The sequence below is a fragment of the Dermacentor variabilis genome, chromosome 1, assembly GCF_050947875.1.
Source record: "Dermacentor variabilis isolate Ectoservices chromosome 1, ASM5094787v1, whole genome shotgun sequence".
Lineage (NCBI taxonomy): Eukaryota > Metazoa > Arthropoda > Arachnida > Ixodida > Ixodidae > Dermacentor > Dermacentor variabilis.
In genome coordinates this window covers 235,815,484-235,837,497 of record NC_134568.1, presented here as the reverse complement: position 1 = coordinate 235,837,497, position 22,014 = coordinate 235,815,484, and the positions used below count along the sequence as shown (strand labels likewise).

Here is a 22,014-nt window from a genome sequence, read left to right as displayed (position 1 = left end):
ACAACTAAAGTTCTGGCTCCCAGAAATGCAGGAGCACCGGCTGGGGCCTTCTGTCGTGATTGAATTAACGCATAAATCTAATTAGACACAGTGGAATAAACAAAAGACTACTGCATTGCATTTACAAAAGACCAAAAATGAACAAGTGTGGTTCACACCACTTGGCAAAGCAAGAAGATAGGCATACGTTTGCAAGACCAGCTGCTTAGTCTCTGGGTCCTTGGTAACATATGCAGTCAGACCTACAGCACTGGAGCCCTTTCCAGAAGTGTACTGGCCACGTGGCACCAAGTGGTACACATACTGCAACAGCTGTGACTTGCTTGTTCCTGGGTCACCGCAAAGGAGGATGTTTATCTCAGACCTGCACAAAAGAAAAGCACACCAATGGAAACCTCATCATGAATAATCCCCTTTCTAAAGAGAACCATCTGTTAGATATGTCAAAAACAATTTCTCTTTTACTGCTATAAAACCACATGGACATGCAGAAACAGAACAGGATAAGAGCATCTTGCCCAAAACCTGCCACCAGATTGTGGCTACTAAAGGACAAGTAGAAAGCCTGGTAGGCTACAGCAATGTTGCAAGCTGTTATAAAGCTCTTATCAAAAGCTTACAAGAGCAACGACACAAAAATTTTGGACCTCATCTTTTTTGTTGTAGTAATTAGCAAGTGACTAGGTTATCACAACACAAAAGCTTGTTTGCTACAGTGCGCAACGGTTAATCATTTAGAGCCTTGTTTATAGTGACTAGCACAAGTTTTGATTTCAGAGAGCAATGGCAGGGACAGTAGGTTTGCAAACACAGATGGTCATGTGATCGCACAAAACTGTGACACAAAAGTTGGCACATGAGACTAGTTATTGCTAGTTGTTTTTCTATATCTAGATACATATGTGCTGCATAATGTCCTTGCCATTCTTGTCGTCCATATTTCATCGTCCAGTGGCAACGAATTTCTGCTCACGGGAACAGCCACCATATTAGATGAGGCCGATCACTTTTAGGCATAAGCACATTCAAATTAACAGTGTTTCACATGTGGCAAACCTGCTGGAATGCCTGCTTTGCTTTTAGTAGCTAACAGACGACGACCAAGGTCCATGCTAGCACCATCTTCGCAACAGCTGGCTTTCCCACAAGGCAAATTTGTATTTTTTTTTCTTAAAAACCAGGCAAGTAGTACCCCTGTCACAAATTTACCCTTAACCACAGTTAAGTATGATTACAGTTCGTGGATTTAACTGCAGTTTCGGCAACATCGAGTTACTGTTGGCCACACGGACTTGGTTAGAAAAAGGAACATGATCATGTGGCAATTGCATTGGCAAACTTTTGCTACAAATTTAGCGACTTCTAAAAAAATAACGTATTTAAGTTCTAAATTTGGGCAACAATTAATTATCTGTTCCAACAAATAATAGCATAAACTAATACGTAAACCGCCTGCTAACCACTATGCGAAATTAAAAACTGGTCTTTTAAGTCTGGCTTGGTGAAGTCAGTAGGACATCCAAGACAATCCAATGTTTGTTATTGAGTCGATCGGCGGTTTTGCTATTTTTTGAGGTCAATTTGAGTTTTTTTGTGCTGCTGGGTTTTCTCAAATGCCTAATAGTGCCCACGTGCGTCTGGTCAGTTAATGCACTTGAGGCTCAAGACTTCGAACGATGCTGCTGCATACACAACTGCTATGGTGTCCGCCATCCTGTCTGGTTCTCTGTTTGCGAAAAGAAACCAAGGCTGCAAAGCTTGATTTGTGATAACTATGGTTAGATAACTAAATATGAAACTTTATGAAACTGAGAAACAGGTGCAGTTGAAAGTTGTCCCTAAGCTCACAGCCTCCCATGTCAACCCGGGAAAATTGGAGAAAATGAAATGTGCGACTTGCAACCACGAGTATGCTCCTTTTGCCTGTCAGCATTTCTTCGTATGCCTTAATCCTTAAGTACAGGAAAACCTCCCTTGATATTTACTCATCAGATGCCTTAAGACAATTTCTTGTCTATTCAGTAGGAGTGTTGCCATTGGACTGAAGTTCTACAGAGAGAAACGAGAGCCGGGGTTTGAAGGGACTGAGGGCACAGAGAAGTTTACGCTATTGATGAACGAGTTGGTCAATGCTCTGAATGTTAAGTGTCCCATTCAAGGCATTCGCTGAAACTCTCCGAAGATAAAAGTAAGTTTTTTTATGGTTATTGTAGGTGAAATCGTTAAACAGTACTGGAAGGCTATCAAGCTATCTTGTGGTACTCTTTTCTGTTCCTTTTCCCTACATTTCTCAAGTGCAAGATACACAAAAAGGCATCTCATTCGAACCACATTGCATTACTTTATATAAGTTCCGCACAATGCTTTACTCTCTTTGTAGGTCATTAGAGACTTCCTTGACCTTCTAGACACGACAGAAACAGTATTCAAGAAAATACAAAACTGTTCGCATCACAGCAAACTACTGAGTCACTACGTGTGACCCTTATGTCTATTTTGGATATCATCACTCTGCTGCATCATAAGGAAGTTGTGTATGTGCTCACAGCAAAGCTGAATCAAGACCCTCTGGAGGTAAGTGATAGCAGCCAGTTTTTTTTTTTTTTTCGTGTATATGACTCTTTGCAAGAAATCTTAAAACTCTGTACTCTTATTTACAGACTTCTTTGGAGTCGTGAGAAGCTTTGGCGGCAATGAAGATCACCCCACAATGACACATTTTAGTTAGATCTTCAGGTTTCTTAAGCCTCTTCACACCACTAAAGATGGCAACAACAGGTAATTGTACCAGTGATGCAGACCCTATACTCATTTCTATTGAGGAGAACCTCAACGCAGGCCAGTTGGCAGCTCATGTCCAGAAGCAGGCTCAGCAAGAAAGGCTGGCTGGTATTCTTCATAACATTCAGCTGCGGGAGCATGAGCCCGATGATGAATTCCAGCACAACTACAAATGGCTCATTGCAAAAGATGCAGTCTTATATTATCTTGTAGGGTACGTTGTAAAAAAAGCAAGGAAATTCTCCAGCTGCACTGACTGTCTCAGTACTCTGGTCTGCACCTGCCAGGTTCCACCAGCAGATATCCTGACAGAAATGCGGTCATATGTACCTGGTGCCCTGCAACAACCGTCAAGTGCCCTGACCTGCACGCTTGCGGGGATTGAGCGTATCATTGAAAGAAAGACGCGATCTAAGGGGGTGTTTGAGGACCTATTTTGCTCCAATGTCGAAGAACTTGGCCAGGACACTCTTGCGCAAGTTGGATACCGTGTGCATTTTGAGGAGTTTACTGCCCGTATTATAAAATTTTATTTGCTGACACGACTGCATTTTTATGCACGGTTCCTTCAGAGAGAATGTGCCTTGAATGCGCAAGTGAAGTCTGCTAGCAAGTGAGATAAAGCTCATGCAGGTGTAAATATTGCACCTGTGGGTGTGTTGGTCTGGTGAAAGTAGCTTGGTTTTTTCTTTCATCCTGAAATAAAGTGCTAAAAGTGTGCATATAGCAAGATAAGGTGCGTAGTATTTATTCTTGCTGTTTTCAAAGAAGTTCACCGATTGGCCTGCTGACTGCTACTTCACGGCTTCGTCCTCAATTAAGAATAGTAGGCTTGAAAAGAATAATTGGCAATTTTCTGCAAAGTACAGTTAACTGCGCCTGATGAACGTGTAGCGCATTTTCAAGCCCATTACTCCAAAGATGGCGTTCTTTGGCCATACCTGGCCCTTGCGACAATAAAAACCACACATTCATTCACTCCTAAGATACCATGGCTGATTATACTCATACTGAGAATAAAGTAAACAAACGAAATTTAAAAACCACCTTTAGCCAAGGATGAAATGTTACAAAAATCTTGACCGTGCCGCTTAGCTAAACATGCGAGAACCAGCAACAGCTGGATTAGTAGAGCGCAGCAGACGGCCAGTGTGCAGTGGCCGTTGACGAGACTTCAACCGCAGATTCTGGGGCACCACAGCTGCAGTTTCAGAGGTCAGTAAGGTTCTGCAAACAATCTGCTAAATACGAGGCTATACAAGCATTTAAAAACGGCATCAGTGGTTGCATTTGTGAATTGCTAAGTGTAGGAATCGGCACTGCTAACTCAGAGCCGCACCCACGTAGAGCCACCTACGGCGCTCCCGCCATCTGGCGACCAGCCAAGGAATGGAGGCACCTGTAATACACGGTGCCTGTGGAGAGTTCAACAAGTGAACCTAGTCTAGTAACGTTGGTGCACACATTATAATTAAGGAATACATAGTGGGCTTCATGACAATCGCTCCTTCCCACAGTTGTTAAGGTTCTCCGCAATATAGTGTTTTATTTGAGCGTCTTTACGGTACGCTCCGATTCCGAGCTGCCCCGCTAAGCCACAGCGGAGCAACGGGCAATTTTCACGTTTTAGTTACACGTTTAGCGTAGCGGAGCGGACCTTTCACAGTTGCAGCGCCCCCTGGCCAAATTCAGGGTAATGAAAAAAAATAAATAAGTACACCTATTGATCACTCTTATACACTAAAACATATATACGTATATATATAACTTATTTCTCCATGAAGTAGCTAGACGTGCACTTGTAATGCGTTAGCGGTCCATTTTATCCAATGGAAAATAAAGCGCCGTCTTGGGGAACGCCACGTCATGGCAAGCACGCTTGCTTTTTGCATCCAATCCAATCCTTCTTGATGCCAACGCTAACCAAAGCGCTGCGCGGCACGCTCCGCTTAGCTGCTTAGAGGAGCGCAAATACGCTCAACTAAAACGCTCTAATGCTTCGCATATGCTTCACCCCGTAACACTGCTGTATTGAGGCGAAGCTAACTTTCGGAAACCAGCATTGTGCAACGCATCATGCTTTTCGAGCTTCGAAGCCATTGGTGAGGACTATAGAGGCTGAGTCGGCACCATTGTTAACAGTAGAGAACATCGAAGTAGCTAGCCTAGCGTTGCCGTGGTGGTGGCTACGGTTGCCAGTGGATCTGCATGCGAGAGCGCCGGTTCATGGCGGTGAGATAATCGAAATGGCGGCAGTGGTGGCTTTGATCAATGCCGTGTCGGACCTGCGGTCACAGCAAAGGGTCCGGAAAATCGGACAGCGAAGGGTTCTTGCGTCCAAAATTTCATACGTCCTTATACGTTGACTTTATAGGGTAAGTAGTGGTGCCCACGAAGCTGTACAAATTGTCAGGCATGCCCCAAAAATCAGGTGTCCGGAAAATCTTAAGCATGAACTTGTCTGCAGGTAATGTCTCCACCTACTTCCCTTTCAGTAGTCCCAAAGTCAGTGCATATATGCAAGTAAAGCATACCTAAACTTTCCTCGTCCAGTATCAGCAAAGTCCTTCCGAGTTCCACCAAACAGCTGTAGCAGGATTCCTTTCTTAATGTCTTCATTCTCATATATGCTCGGTGCTGCATCAGACAGACATATGATGATGTGTGTTAAATGCATCAACAGAAGTACATAAAAATGCTCTTACCTAATGCTCTTGCGAGGCGCTCATAAATATCAGGAAGCTGTGACAAACGCTTCAGCTGCCCAATTCTTTCAGGAGTAAAGTGGCAGTCCTTGCTGCAAAAATATGCATCGCAAATGTTTACATTTACGTATGAAAATGTGATAGGAACATGGTATGGAGACTTAAATAGTATGATGGCTACTGTACTTTTCTGCTAGCATTCAAGTATTATGGTCCCAAAACACTCCACACATTCCACTTGGCTATTCACAAGTACCATTATACAGCAGTACTCCATCCCTTTGAAGGGCATCACACCACCTAATTTCTATGTTGTGCATGAGCACGGATATCCCACAGCACTACATTCAACAACCGCTATTTCTGATGAGGTTATGTGTAATGCAGATAAAACCACAGCAAATTTTCCTATTGTAGAGAAGACAGTGGCACTCGGAAAGCTAACTTATTTTTCTTTGGTGGTGAGCATATGCAGAATGAATACCTAATCAAGATGGAACAAATTACAAGAAAATTTACTAGAACACTGACAAAAGGCAGCAAGAAATAAAAATTAAATAAATAGCACAACTACGACTGCGTATTAAACATAACAAAAAATGTCGCTTATAACACAGACAGGAGAATGTATAAGTGTATGATAACTACAAATTGAATTTCTTCAAATTTCTTCAAATTTGCAACATTTCAGCAGGCATTTATTGGCACCAATGTTTTATGTAAGGTTGTCTTTATTGGCTTATGCATTTTATACCTTATGGGCACTTCCCACTATATTTATTGTATCAATGTTAGCATACAACAACAACAATCTTTATTCACAACATTCAGCACAAGACATAATGCATTCCTTTAAAATACAACTTGTGTGCACTGGTGGGCAGACTATAAAAACAAGTACAAGGTTCAGTATGCATTTGATTCACATCCTATGTATAAAATCCAGTCGCCCCACATTTTGTCTTCGGAATGCTAAAGGCCTTTGGATGCAAGTAACATATATGACACAAAGTTTCAACACACGCTTTCATGCAAATTAAATTAGTTTTTTTCTTAAATTAAGTTACAGGCCTTCATATCAGCATCTGCAAGGTTTGTGCTTAGTGTGCCCTGTACACAACATTATTTCCTTGTGCCACATGTACAACTGTACATACCAAGGTTACACCTAAGAAATACAGCAGCCAAAGAAAACTATTTTAAAGTATGCAGCCATATTTCCGTTTCTTATGTGGTGTGTACATTCAAAACTGGTTATTTAACAGGCAGAAGTAAATGTTAATACTTCCAGGCAAAGCAACCAGCTACACTCACACAAACCATCAGATATGCTGTATTTATTCATGCAAAACCCACACTCCCTACTTTTGAGGTCAAACATTTGAAAAAGTTAAGCAGAAATTGTATTTTGAATGCATGGTGCTTGGTATCTGTTGATGCAGTCTGTTCAGCACAGGAGCCGAGGGACGAGGCAGACTACTTGCAAGCGGAAACCGAAAAACAAAATCTTTATTCTCTCTCCCCAAAGCCCCTTATATACATGGCCCTTTCCATGGATTGTAGTGCCACCTTATGGCCACTTGCTACAAGGCACACCAGCGGCGACCTCTACATAGCTGCTTTTCACATTTTATGGGGCAGGTCCCTACAAGTCCAACCGTCATGGTGGTCTTACTACATGACCGCCGCGAGTCTGTGTCACCGTTTCCTGCAGCGTTCCTTCTGGCTGTGTTGGATCTTCTCGAGGTGAAGGCCACATGATCTCAGGAGGGACAGGCGGAGAAGCTGCCAGTTGAGCTAGATTTGCTTCCAATGAATGAAGTACCAGGAGTAGACGATTACGCTGAAGGACGCCTCTGGGGGTTTGAACAAGGTAGGACCATGGACGTTGCGCCTGTGAGAGTACTTAACCACTGTAGCATGTGTCGGTGACACATACATAGTCTCCAGGACTCTGAGGGGCCAGCTGGCTTGAAGCATGACGGCGCTTGTAGTTCATCGCTTGCCATGCTTTGTCCCACAAGTCCTTTTCCCTGAAACTCATGTGGCATGGCAACGAAGGAAAGGAACCAGTCGTTCCGGTAGTCCCAGGAGATGGGTTTGCAATTTCCTTCCCACCAAGACTTAGCCAGGGAAATGCCGTTGGGACTGGGCGTGTCACAGTATGACAGCAATGCGAGGTAGGGATCACGGCCTTTGAAGAGTAAGCCTTTCACGTGCGCACCATGCGCTCTGCCTCTCCATTGCTCTGTAGGTATCTCGGACTGCTGGTTTCGCAACGGAAGCCGTATGACCATGCAAACTCTGCGAACTCATTGGACACAAACTGCGGTCTGTTGCTGGTCCGGACAATGTCTGGTATGGCAAAACAAGCAATGCAGCTCTTGATTGCCGAGATGACTGCTGGTGCCGTGGTGGACCCACAGTGACCACTTTGGGAAACCTGGAATAACAATCAACAATCAGGACCTAATCACGCCCTCTAAGTTGAAACAGATCAAAGCCAAGGTGCTTCCATGGCCTGTTGGGTGTAACTGTTGGCAACATAGGCTCAGGACGCTGAACTCGAGTCTCGGCGCATATAGCAGATTGGGGAGTCACCATATGCTCAACATGCATGTTACAGTGAGGCCGCCAAACAGACTCCCTGACCCGTGCTTAGCAGCGGTGCACTCCCTGATGCCCTTCATGTAAAAGGGCAAAAATGTCCTGGCACAAGGCTGAACGAATGACAAGTCGTCAGTCCAGCAGAAGGATGCCGTCATATATGCTAAATCTGTCCAACTCCTTCCAAAATGGAGTGATTTGCAGAGGCACCTTGTTTTTGTCTGACCATCCTTTCATGCAGTACGTCATTACCGCAGAGCAGACTCCATCTTGGGCATGGTGTATGCGGACATGTTCTAGTCGTCTTGCTACAAGAAGTGGTAATTCCTTGAACACTTCATCGACAAACAACTCCACAGTGTCTACCTTGCGAGTAGCTGGCAAATCAGAGGGCGCTCGTGACAAAGTGCCCGCTGTAGCAAAGTGCTTTCCAAGCACATATTTCACCACATACTGATAATTAATCAGTTTTATCTGCATTCATTGTATGCAAGGCAGCACGAGTTGTAGGACCTTGTTACCCAAAAGTGTGACCAGGGGCCGAATCTTCTAACAGTTCGGTTGGGGAACCGTTCGTTTGGCCTCACCTGATTGGCCAAAATTTTGGTTACATCACAGGTCGTCAGAGGCAGCGGGGCGGTATCGCAATTTATGAATACGTCCTGCATCTGTCAATCATCTTTAAAGCAAACCGGTCGTAGGAACCGGCAAAGGGGTAGTCCACTTTGGGTTCCGTTGCTGTGGCTTGGCTGTTGGCTTGCGACCCTAGCCGCGCGTGCCGGTCTCGCGTCCCTGGAGACACGCGGGCGTCGCGAACGTGTGCGCTGGTTGCTTCGGAGGCTATTGCTTAGCTTTGTCGTCTGCTTGGCGTTGCTCTTTCATTGAGATCTCTTATTTGGCTGCCCTCTTTTCTCTAGTTCGGGAGTGCCGCACTTTGTTCCTCAATTTCACAGCACAGCGCGCACCGTCGACACCACGCTCTTCGATTTTACTTCACGCAGGCAATGCAGGGCCCGTATATCGTGATGTTCGATTTCAAGTTCCATTGCTTTTATCACGTGACGCACCGTAGTGCAGATCGCAGGGATAGCGACAGCGCAGCGGCGAGCAAGTCATGTCTGAGACGATGACGAAGGGCGGAAAAAGAAGGAAAATTGCCTGCTAGTAAAGGTGTTTCTAAGAACCAGTTCACGGTTTTGACGCGCTCGCCACTTAAGAAGTGCTGGCAGTGCGTTCCTGTTGCAGGCATCGTGCGAGCTCCTGGTAGCAGACGACATAGCGCTGCACTCTGCCGACTCATTTACGCTTGCGATACCGCCTGTCTGCTGAAAATGAAAAAGAATGGCATTAATAAGTTACTTTTGCATTGTGTAAACGCCCGGCACCACACGTTTATACTTCACAACTTGCCGTATAATATTTAATTTATATTTTACATTTATTTAGCAAGCAGAAACGTTCTGCAATTCCTCGATTAGCTCGTCATATAATGACGTACACTTCAGAGGTGGCACCCTCTCATCTATTGGTCGCGTCCTCCTCCTCTTCCACCACCGTCTTGGGAGTGGCACATCTAGTGACATAAGCGGCAAAGCGAATGGTTCGTATTCCGAACCGTTATAATATTCGGCTCCAGAGGAAGGTGATCTGACTCTACCTCGAAGCTTAGCCCACAAGGAACTGGTCGTACCATACAATTGCCCAAGTCACTGCGAGACATTCCTTCTCTGTTTGGCTATAATGCGCTTCCGTCAGAGTGAGCACCCTTGAAGTATACGCTACAGACCGTCGAGTACCCTCAGGCTGGTCCTGTAGCGGTACAGCTCCCAGACTGCAGGAGCTGGCATCCACGGATACTACAGTGTGGTAGCAAGAATCATACTTTGCCATGCACGTGTCAGAGCTCAACAGCAACTTGCGGCATGAGAAGGCCTTTTCTCAACTGGGACCCCAAGTCCAGGTGCTGTTCTTGTTTAGAAGAGACCGAATGGGCTCCGTAACGTCGGATAAGTGAGGTATAAACTGTGTGATGTGATTGGTCTTTCCCAGCAATCGTCGTACTCCGCTGACGTCGGTCGGCGGCGGTAGATCCCCAACAGCATTCACCTTGTCCGGGTCTGGCGAGATACCGTCCGCCCCAATCACTACTCCAAGGAACTTGGCTGATCAGACCCGAAACACACACTTCTTTTTGTTAAGGGTGACGTCCCCCTTTTCAATGCGGGCTAGGAGTGCAGCCAGGTACTCATCATGCTCTTGATCTTTTCCAAAGATTAGAGTGTCATCAACCATGTCCACAACCCCAGGCAAGCGCTCAAGAATCCTCGACATTAACTGCTGTAAATACTCTGGTGCCGTAGCAATACCAAAAAGGAGTCTTTTAACAGTACCAACCGAACGGCGTTATAAATGTTGTGAGTTCCTGGCTGCCGATACTCAGTTTCACCCAATGGAAACTAGACTGCGCATCCAACTTGGAGAATACCCGTGCTCCACCGAGCTGGCTGAGAATCTGTTCCACTGTCGGCAAGATGAAGCACTCCCTTTCGATGACTTCATTCAGCTTCATCAGATCGACGCAGATTATGTAGCCGCCTGATGATTTGGGCACGATTACAAGTCCACAGCACCACTTGGTTGGCGTATCTACCTTCTTTATGACATCCTGCGACTCCATCCAGCTCTTTCTTGATAATGTCATTTAAAGGAACTGGAATCTGCCTTGGCGTGCTCAAAGAATGTGATGGATGAGCACTGGGTTTAATACGAATGCAATATTCGGCTTACTGAAATTTTCCCAACCCTTGGAAAATCTTAGCTTTGGGGGAATGCATGCACTTGGCAAAATGCAAGAATTGAACGACACCAAGGGCTTTAATTGCAGGAAGCCCAAGCGAGTGTACCGACATTCAACCACGTACAAGGTCTGAACTGTGGACTTGTCACCCCACTGTAAGGCTGCTTGAAAAGGTACCAAGAACGCACAGACTCCGTTTGCCAGGGCCCAAGACTTCCCCTTCAATTTCATCTAACAGCCGCGGTCGGCCTGAAAGACTACGAGACAACAGTGACTTCCACACCAGAGTCTATCTTCAACTCAGCCAGGTGCGCATTCACGAGTGTGTCTATGTACCTTGCTCATCGAGAATTCATGTTGTGAAGTTCAATGGAACCCAGTAGCTCATTTCTGTTCTTCATGCACACTTCGGCAAAATGTCCTCGCTTTCTACAGTAATGGGAAACTGATTTTCTGGCTTGGCAGTCTTTCCGAGTGACGCTGGCGTCGACAAAAGCCACATGATAAACAAACCAAGTGCTCAAACTGGTAGCAAAAGCGTGGCAAAGGGGTGGGCGTATCTTTTTGCCGAGCCAAGTCAATGTTCAGCATTTCGGCAAGAGCATTATCCATAGTCAATCTAGTGCATGATAACTGCTCTTTTTCTGCGTCTTTGTGTATGTGGGCTTGTCACAGAACATCCGCAGCGATAAGTTTTGTGCAACAGCACAATTCATCAGACAGTTTCTTATCACATATGCCTACGACAAATCTGTCCCGAACAAGGCGGACCTTGACAAGCGGGCTGTTATAGCTACAGTGCTTTACCAAGTTGCGTAATGCTGTAAAAAAGTCATCCACAGATTCGCCTGGCTGCTGAGTGCGGCGATAGAAACGACAACTTTCATATATCTCATCTAGTGGATGCACAAAGTGCGAATCCAACTTTTCTGATAGCAGTGAAAGAAAGCGCCGACGGTGTTCACACACCCAAGGATGAAAGAATGGTCCTGGCTTGCGGTATCACACAGTAAAGAAGTGTCCATACCTGGGCCTTGTCACTGGCCAGCCACGAAAGCGTAATTCTCGAACATTGAAATCCACGATGGCAATTCTCCCGGGTTTAAAAAAAAGAAAACATGAAGTTATCTGGTGGGCGCAGACCAGATGCAACAGTGTGAACAATGTGCACTTTTGGTTCGGTGGTCTCAGTGGGGGTGATCATGTCGGCGTTAACGGCGGGATCCCACTTCTGACAACATGTTCAGCGCAGGAGCAGAGAGACGAGGCGGACTACTGGCAAGCGGAAACCAAAAAACAAAATCTTTATTCCCTCTACCCGAAGCCCCTTATATATGTGGCCCTTTCCGTAGATTGCAGCACCACCTTATGGCCACTTGCTACAAGGCATACTGGTGGCAACCTATACACAGTCTCTAAATGTTTCAATCCTGCTGGAATATCTAACAGCATGGACGGCACCGATGACAACCACCTTTGGAAGTACGAGTGTGAAGTTGAGGTAATAAGCTGTGTTGAGAATGGGCGCAACATCAAGAGCAATGAATGAAGAGGAACTTGATCAGTAGTGCTGAGCGTTGAATAAATGTGTGTGTGTAGCCAATGTTTACATTACTCTATACATGTGACCTCGTGTGCGATATTAGCAGCCAAAGAGACGGGCCTTGCGAAGACTTCAAATAAATAAATAAATAAATAAATAAATAAATAAATAAATAAATAAATGAAGTGTTGGTCCTACACAAGTAAATACGGTATGAAACCTACAATGCCACTTGTCTTGGCTGCCAAAGAATAAAGGAAAATTTACAGTAATTTGGATTAATGAGATGCAGTGAAAATGTACACTGCGGCACTTAGGGTTTTTTAATGTGCACCAAGATGCCAGTAACATGTTTTTGTGCACTGTCACTATAGGAATGCAGCTTGTGCACCCCAACCTGTGATCAGCTCCAGGACATCACAGCCACTGCGCCAGGCAATCAGGATAGCGGAGAATGACAAAAGTACCACTTAGGAATACTTACGCATCTTCAGAGTCTTCATAAAGACGTTTGTTGTCAAGTTTGCGGAAGTGCACAGCATCAATATGGGTCTTGTACACAGCCTTCACACTCCGCTGTCGAGGATTTACTCTGACAGCAGATGCTCTATAAATGCCCGTCACAGTAATCCTAAGAAGTGAAGGGAGAAAGATAAGCTTCAGTAAACCTAGCAATGTGAGCTTTGTATATAAATGTTTACACTGATGAAATAAGTTAAAATGAGCAGTACATATACAGGGTCCTGAATATTTCGCTGCTTGTGTTTGAAAAAAGGCTTTGCGCTCACCGCTGCACTGTTCTTGCTCAAAGTTTGCAGAACGATCGCATTTTGGCATAGACTTCTAACACTAGGCACAGTTATAATTGCCCTGTTTTGAAGAAAAAACTGCAAAGTTGCCTGGGCTTATGGGGATGCGACCTGCTGCTGCAACGGCGCAAGCATAACTTATGTCGCCACCTACTGTCATCTGCAGAAAGCAGCGTTTCAGCGAGGGAAGTCACCTGTTCCAGGAGCGACGCGGCAGCCATCCCTGAAACGCTGCTTTCTACAGATGACGGCAGGTAGCGACACAAGTTTATGCTTGCGCCGTCGCAGCAGCAGCAGCTTGCATCGCCATAAGCGCAGGCAAATTTGCATGTTTTTCCTAAAAATCGGGCAATTAACTGTGTCAAGTATTCAACTAAACGAAGTCTATGCCAAAATGCAATCGTTCTGCAAAATTTGAGCAAGAACAGTGCAGCAATGAGTGGAAAATCCTTTTTTTTCAAGCACGCGCAGCGTAATATTCAGGTCCCTGTACAGTCGAACCCATTTATAACAAACTCAATACTTCCAGGAAAAGTGGGCGTTGTATCAGTAGTTCGTTACATCTATGTGGACTCTACCTTCAAAATGCGCAAAAAATCTATGGGCACTACGGGTTTAGCTGAGCTAAACTGCGATAGGCGACAGCCTATCTATGACTGCCTCTGTTGCTGTTGTCTGAACTGTTCTGCAAACAGACGCCGCCGTGGCTGCGAGCATGGGATGCAATCACAGCCATATGGCTGCAAGGTTTGTCGCCGATGTGCACACCCCCACGCGCATGCCCGCGCTCTCCCACGCGCCCACTCGCACAGCGCTACTGGCATGGCACCTACTCTCCTTGCCCCCCTCGCCGATGATCACTACTTTCCTGCGTCTACCACGGACTGCGCCTGGACACTCATGAACGACTAAAGGCTTACGCCTTAAAATTAACTACACTGTAGCTGGCGTTGGCAGATGCAATTCAACATCACTTTAGCCAGGATTTTCAGTACCATAATTTTTTGTTCCCAGCACTTTTCCGCATATAACTGCAAGTTTCCGTCATAAATGTCATATAAAGAATGAAATGCAACGCCGTAGCTCCTTCAAAGAATGCCAGACCGGTTTCGATCACCTGCCATTTCGAAAGTAAAGTGCACCTGCCACCATTTTTTCTTAGAGAGCTTGTGATATACAAGGTGATCATATTGAAGTTTTCCAGAATTCTTATAAATCCCCTGTTTCAGCCAAAATGATTCTAGTCCTTGAGCTGAATTATTCAGGTAGGCGGACATTACTTACATGAGAAATTGAAACACATATTCAATAACAAAAAACACTTAAAATTTATTGACTTTACGGCACATACCATTGCAATTTACAAAGTGTAGGAGAACTCCGCACTAATCATAGTGCCGCTGCTGTAGCTCCCGAGATTGCACGTGGCGTCACAAACCTGGCACACAGAGAACTCTGCACTAAGGGGCCACCATCTCGATTTACAATGCTTCACTCGGAAGCAAGCTGGAAACATACCTTGAGAGCATGGCACCCAAGCATGGTTAAAAGTGAGCAAGTTTCCTTGTGGCTTCTAAAACCTGCACATGGCACTCGCTTATCTTGGCGGTTGAACGGGCGGAGGAATGAGTTCGGTCGAGCTTCCGTGCTTTGAAATTTTGCTTGTGCCCTCCTTTTAAAGTGACCGGGTTTGAAGTGTTCGTTTAACAGGACGGCACTTTTGAAAATGTTCATTATATCTGGATGCAGCTTCAATGGGAAGGGTTGGAAACTTATAAATGCCATGAAATATGGTAATCATAACAGATAGATCATTATATCTTGGATTGTCATGGTTCAACTAAATACAGTAAAACCTCGTTAATATAAGGTGAATTGGGTACAGTTAAACCTCGTGAACTCGACCCTAGTTAATTCGAAAAATGGGATGATTCGGACTCGTCCTTGAGACGCGACAGGTGTATGCATTATTTAGTGTAATATAACCCTCGTTAATTCGGACATATTTAGCCACACTTCAGCTAATTCCGACAACTCTCACAGCTTGGCAAGGACAGAGCGCTGCAAATGTGCGACACAAATGAGCAAAAACGGCATCAGCGTCCACCGAAATGAAGCGGCGGAGTTTGCATCACCATAGACATCAGTGAAAATCACACTGATCGTACATGAAAGAAAGGAACGACAGAATGTTTCAAGGCTATTTGACCCTTTAAAGCCTTTAATCTTGCGTTTACCGCTGTGCTACCTTCATGACTGCGCAATCGCCATCCACAATAGCGTCAATAGCGGCCGCAGTTTCGTCCGCAGTGGTTGTGGCAAACAGTTTCATTTTGACTCGTTACGTGCATCGGCCTCATGCCTTCATAACTGTGTAGTTTTCATCCATGATCGCGCCGATAACGAACACAATTTCATCCGCAGTTGCAGCAAACGGTAGTTTTGCTTTTACTCAGCGCAAAACTATCAAGGATGAAGAGCACCATCTACATAACGATGGGTGGTGACCCATCGACATTGGCAAAAATAACCGGGATGTGTGCGCAGTAGTGAAGGGCGTGTCTCAGATGAAGCACACAACGAAGGAGGCCGTGAGACCTTCACTGCTGCGAGTGCTAATCAGTCACAAGATGACAATTGCAGCTTCCACACTGCTTTTGTGCAAAATACAAACAGGACTTGCTGATTCATTCAGTAAATGAAAGCATATTGACGTAGTAAGCATTGTTCCTTTTCTTGATACCCTCAATAATGCAACATTTGGCAATTTTTCTCGGTCCCATGAAATCTTAATTAACGAGGTTTTACTGTATGCACTAAGCGATGTACAAATTAACCGACAATGGCAGATGAGTGGCTATAGACTTACCAGTAAAAAAAACAGGCTAACTTTGGCTCCAACACACACACACGCAGAAAAGTTTTATTTGCAAGCAGGCAACAAAAAATCTGATTTTCACTTGCCACTGTGGCAGCCTTGCAGCAATGACGGCATCCTCAAACGCATGAAGGCCGCGAGCCAGTTTATGCATCAAGCCCCACATCTCTGTAAACGCCCTCACGGTGGTCAACGCACTAGCTCTATCGGATGCAGAAGGGCCAGAAGCTATAGAAGCAGGAAACAAGTCATGGCTACCACGTTTTGATGTCACTGTGACTGGAGTCCGGGAAAGGCCCATGCTCCGCAATTTAGCCATCTATGATCTGCGCGCAGGACATTTCGCCGATTCCATGCTTGTACGTGCATAAGCAGTCAGCCAAAACATTAGTTTCAATGGTGATAGGGTGATTCATGGCGACTATATTTAAACTGGAATTAGTTATTAAGCGGTTACATATTAACAAGGTTTTACTGTATAAAGTATGTCAGAAATGCCTGCATTTATTACCAATGCACACCTCTACAACATACAGTCGAGAATTTTTTTGAGCTGAAAGAACACAAGGTTTCCCAAACAATGACAGAGTTCATACACAGCATCTCTACGAAGTTGACATTTTCAAGTTCCCCAAGTTTTCCAGGTTTTCCCTGTGCCTTTGCAAAATTTCCTGAGTGATACAGAACTTTGTTTTATGTCAAGACGGGCGGACACCATGTCACCCGAAGCTGTCACTCTCTAGTAAGCATGTTAAAAAACAAAAACTAATGACTAATCTAGTTTGAATAGTGAGGAACAGTGTTTATTTTATTCAGTATGAAAAACTGAAGGGAGGGGTTACTAAAATGTACAGCAAATAAAATAGCTCCGAAACAAAAAATGGTAAAGCTCATTGCAAATCGAGTCGAACCATTTTCAAGTACAAATAAAAAGAAATCCACACAGCAGCAAATATTTCTGAAAATGAGCTATTTCTATCAAGCGATAGCAAAAGCTCATTGGTGTTAGGCCTGAAATTTGTCGCGAGTGAGATTCTTTCAGCAGCCAGAAAGTGAACCTCAACTGTCCTGACATACCCTCCGCCCACACACAATGCCTCAGTGTTGCACTTCACTGCTTGAAAAAGTTTACTTTGGTTTGGATGCGGGTCACCTGCATCTTGGCGTCAACTACACTTTTTGAGCTCAGGCTCCTTCAAAGAGGCAGCACAGTTTCATTCCCGATCATTCCTCAATGCAGCAGTCCTTCCTGTTCTCGTCCGCGTTCCGCCACGCATTTGAACCACGGACCAACTGAAGCGTCCTCCTGGTCAGTACAGTCAACCTCCAACTTTTCAGACTGCCTAGGGGTCGCGAAAACGTCCGGAAAAAAAAAAAGGAAAAAAAAAAGAAAAAAAAAAGAAAAAAAAAGAAAAAAAAAATGCACGTCTTTTACTGCCTTTAAAGGGACACTAAAGGTTAATGTTAAATCATTGTGGACTGTTAAAATACAATCCCGGAAGCCTCGAAACGCTTGTTTCGTGCGAAGAAGAGACTTATTTCAAGAGAAAATGCGTTCTGATGCATCTGCGTACCTCTAGCGCAGTACAAATTACCCGCCCTCCGATCGAGGAGTATTGACGTCATGGTCTCATAGTGACGTTGCGCCGTCGGTGAGTAAAACGACTCCCGCAGACGGCGCTACGGCTTTTCTGCACAAGACGCAAACGCGCGGCCAGAAACAGAGCCAAGACAGAGCCGACAGTGGCGCGAAAGCGGAACTGTGGCGGCTAGCGGAAGGGAAAGCACACGACGATAAGCAGGTTCTTTATTATATGACGCCAACTTCGACGCTCATTGCAATGGATGACCCTGACAATGACACATTAGCTTGCGATGCTGGGCTCGAGTTCAGCGATTTAAGCACTGATGAACGTGACCTGCTGTTGAGGGCTCGCGCTGCCGGCATCGTTGCATACTACTACGACGACGGCCTGCTTTGAAAGGCACTTCATGCGACTTCAGTAAGTCGGCGTTGAACTCGTAATCCTCTGGAGGAAAGTGCAGCGAGCACACTACGTGATTTCTCGGCTCTTTGTCAGCACGCTGTGGCAGAGGTACGGCCCTTAACCACTTCCAATGGAGAGGTTCAGTCGTTGGCACACAGTGATTAGTAACATTGGATTCGCCGCTGCAACTGCCCTTGGCCAAGTTCCGCGTACCGTTCGCGCATCCCAGGACATCACATGGACGTGGCATTCTCACTGCTCGTTCCAAATGCTAGTTTTGCAAGCCAGCAGGACCACCGCAGCACGACGCGATAAAGAAACAACTGGAACTCCAAAGCGCGCGCGGCGCAAAGTCAAGCGTGCAGAGTCAAGCGAAAACGAAACTTTTCGATCAAGGGTAACGTCAAAATGTTATTTTTTCTTAGAATCCAATAGAAGTAGACAAGTAGCGCTTTCTTCCGTCTTATAATCTAATGAAATTATCTTTTTAATACGAGTAGTTGAGTACTAGTGACATAAATTATGATGAGGAGTGCTTTCGTCATCGGGCTAGTACCGGAATGTCGCTGGGGGGTCTCAAATCGTGTCATGCATTTACCTCAATTTCTCGGTTACTAAAGCTGTTTGCGATTAAATTTACGCCTTAGACGTTCTAGAGCATTGCTTTATCACTTTAACTTGACTTTCTGGTAACCTTTAGTGTCCCTTTAAGCGCTCAAATCGTCACAGGCACGTCAAAAAAAGCACTGAAGGCCTGCCAATACACTTATTAGGCACATGGTACTCATACTGGAACAGGAGATGGCGGGTGCATGCGTGTATAGATAGGGAATACAGTGGAAGCCCAGTTATACGTGGATAAGCGCAGTCCCGGCGAAGTCCCCATAGAAGCAATGCATTAAAAATGCCGGTTATCCGACGCAATTTTACGCCTGACCCGCATTATACAACAACCCTCGCAAAGCGCGGAACGGAATGGCGGACGAAGGAAAAATGTTGCGGGTCTCTTTTCTCACTCCGTCTCGCATTTCTCTCCTTCCAGTTTCCCAGCAGCAGATCGCCGACAAGGTAGCACGGAGAGGCCTAGGATTATCACACGTGTTCGTCGTAATCCCAGAGACCAGTGTTCAGCAGAGGTTTTGAGTTGTGTGGAGCAACGCGACGCACGATGTCCCGAAAGCGGACAGTTCTGTTGCTCGGCGATAAGCTGAATATTATAGAGGAAGCAGAAAAGCAGCATGGAGCCACGAAAGCCAGCATTGCCCGGGACCTTAAGATACCCAAATCTTAGATACCCAAGACGATCCTGGCAAACAAAGCGGCGATATTGCAGAATGCCAACCAGTTCAGGCTCGAGCAGAAAGCGGCAAAAGAAGGACAGCATGAGAAGTTAGAAAAAGTTATTGTCAAGTGGCTGCATCAAGCACGGAGCTCTGCGATCAACGTTGACGGTGCCATTCTAAAAGAAAAGGCGGACCTTGTGGCATTGCATCTGGGCATCGACGACGTTCAGGCATCGAACGGGTGGCTGGATCGCCTTAAAAACGAAACAGGAATGTGTACAGCCGATCCTGCGGAGAAAGCACTTCCGTGGACATTTCGACGATGAACGAGTGGATGGAGTCGCTGCCGGAGATGATTGCTGCATACAAGCCCTGCGACATTTTCAACGCCGATGAGAGTGGTATTTTTTACCATATGCAGCCAGAGCAAACACTTGCGTTTAAGGGTGACAGCTGTCATAGCGGCAAGCGTAGTAAAGAGCGTGTGACGGCACTATTCTGTGCTAATGAGGATGGTTCTGAGAGGCTGCACGTGCTCGTTGTTGGGAAGTTTGCAAAGCCATGGTGCTTTAAGAACTTAAGACGCTGCCGTGCAGCTACAACTTCAACAAAAAGGCATGGATGACGTCTTCGCTCTTCAGCAATTTTTTTAAGCAGCTGGATAACAAACTGGGTGTTAAGGCGAGGAAAATATTGCTTTTCATGGACAACGCACCATGCCACCCACTCGATACGTCCATCCTGAGGAACATAAAGTTTTTTTTTTCTGCCGAACTGCACAAGCCGGCTGCAGCCACTGGATGCCAGCATCATTAGGTGCGTCAGGCAAGGGTGCCGGAAGTGGGTAGTGCAGAATCGGCAGGCAGCTATGGAGCGCAGCGAGTCAGAAAACAAAAGATCACTGTGCTCGACGCCATGCATTTTATTGCCAGTTCGTGGAACGCAGCGTCACAAAGCACAATCGCTAACTCGTTCAAGCACTGTGGCTTTTTTATGCGAGAGACTGCCTCTTCTGCTGGGGACGCAACAACCTCGATGCCGCTCGGGGCTGATGCAGGCTTCGCCAACAACGATTTCGAGGGTTTAAACCTCACCACAACCTTCGCCGAGTACGTGGAGGCCAACGACAACGTTGCGATCTGCCGAAAATTGAAGATTAAATTGCAGAAAACAAAGATAATGATCAACATCCTCGCAAGGGAACCAGAATTCAGGATCACCAGTCGGCCTCTAGAGTCTGTGAAGGAATACATTTACGCAGGTCAATTACTCACGAGGAACCATGATCATGAGAAAGAAATTTACAGGAGAATAAAAACGGGTTAGAGTGCATATGGCAGACATTGTCAGATCCTGACTGGAAGCTTACCACTATCACTGAAAGGAAAGGCGAACAATTAGTGCATCCTACCAGTGCTAACATATGCGGCAGAAACTTGGAGACTGACAAAGAAGCTTAAGAATAAGTTAAGGACCGTGCAAAGAGCGATGGAACGAAGAATGTTAGGGGTAACGTTAAGAGATGGGAAGAGAGCAGCATGAATCAAAGAGCAAACGGGGATAGCCAATATTCTAATTGATCTCAAGAGTAATGGGTAGGTTAGATAACCGATGGCCCATTAGGATTATATAATGGGTGCCAAGAGAAGGGAAGCGCAGTCAAGGACGACAGAAGACTAGGTGGGGTGATGAAATTAAGAAATTTGCAGAGGCTAGTTGGAATCGGTAGGCACAGGACAGGCGTAGTTGGAGTTCGCATGGAGAGGCATTCGTCTTGCAGTGGACATCAAATAGGCTGATGATGATGATGACTGTCCCCTGACAATTCCACGCTTAAGCTTCATTGCACTACTTTATGTATATTTCACTGCATAACATAGCTGTGCTGAGGCGAAGCTGCCTTTCGGAAACAGGCATTATGCAATGCACCATGTTTTCTAAGCTCCGAAACCACTCGCAAGGATTATAGAGGCAGAGTCGATGCCATTGCTGATAGCGGCGAATTCTTTCAATGAAAAACACAGCACCGAAAGGCAAGAACCTTAATAGCGAACGTCGAAGGCGCAAGACCTCGCATTGCCAAGGTGGTGGCTACGGCTGCCAGCGGATCTGCGTGCGAGAGCACAGCTTCGAGGTGGCGAGATAATTAAAACGGCGGTGTTTGCTTTAATGCCGTTTCAGACCTACGGTCGCGGCAAAAAGTCCAAAAAGTCGGACGGTGAAGAGTTCTTGTGTCCAAAATTTAGGATGTTCTTGTATACATTGACTCTATCGGGTATGTGGTGGTGCTGCAAGGCCATCCATATTGTCGGGCATGTCACAAAAATTGGACCTCCGGAAAATTGGTCGTTGACTGTAGACTAACAATCTTCCAGCCGTTGACAGGACGTCAAAGACATTCCGTTACGATTCCTCTCTTTCACTTGAGCCAGCATTAGGGCGACTAAATTTTGTTCTCTTTCAATAAAATGACAGCTAATTTCCCCTGATAGAAGCACGAATTCCCCGAGTATTTCCAGACTATTCAAAATCTCTGAGAATTCCCGGTTTTCACAGTTGGTAGACACCCTGCATACAGGTCTATAATTATCAAGGAATTACTACTGAAGGAAATTCAAGACCT

General features: G+C 45.5%; 1 protein-coding gene and 1 long non-coding RNA gene across 3 annotated transcripts in view; one reads left to right on the top strand and one right to left on the bottom strand.

Annotated features, from left to right (window-relative positions):
* LOC142559899 (uncharacterized) overlaps window positions 1-3,445 on the top strand; it is a 29,934-nt gene extending 26,489 nt beyond the window's left edge. Inside the window, exons 3-4 of the long non-coding RNA XR_012823260.1 lie at window positions 2,381-2,574; window positions 2,661-3,445. This is a non-coding gene — a long non-coding RNA (uncharacterized LOC142559899). The remainder of the gene's footprint in view (window positions 1-2,380; window positions 2,575-2,660) is intronic.
* dpa (disc proliferation abnormal) overlaps window positions 1-22,014 on the bottom strand; it is a 135,994-nt gene that overhangs the window by 47,053 nt on the left and 66,927 nt on the right. For both annotated transcript variants that reach the window (XM_075671580.1, XM_075671572.1), the window contains exons 13-16: window positions 12,918-13,064; window positions 5,487-5,578; window positions 5,316-5,418; window positions 188-364 (exon numbers count right to left, since the gene is read on the bottom strand). In XM_075671580.1, the coding sequence (XP_075527695.1) occupies window positions 188-364; window positions 5,316-5,418; window positions 5,487-5,578; window positions 12,918-13,064 (519 nt within the window). The remainder of the gene's footprint in view (window positions 1-187; window positions 365-5,315; window positions 5,419-5,486; window positions 5,579-12,917; window positions 13,065-22,014) is intronic.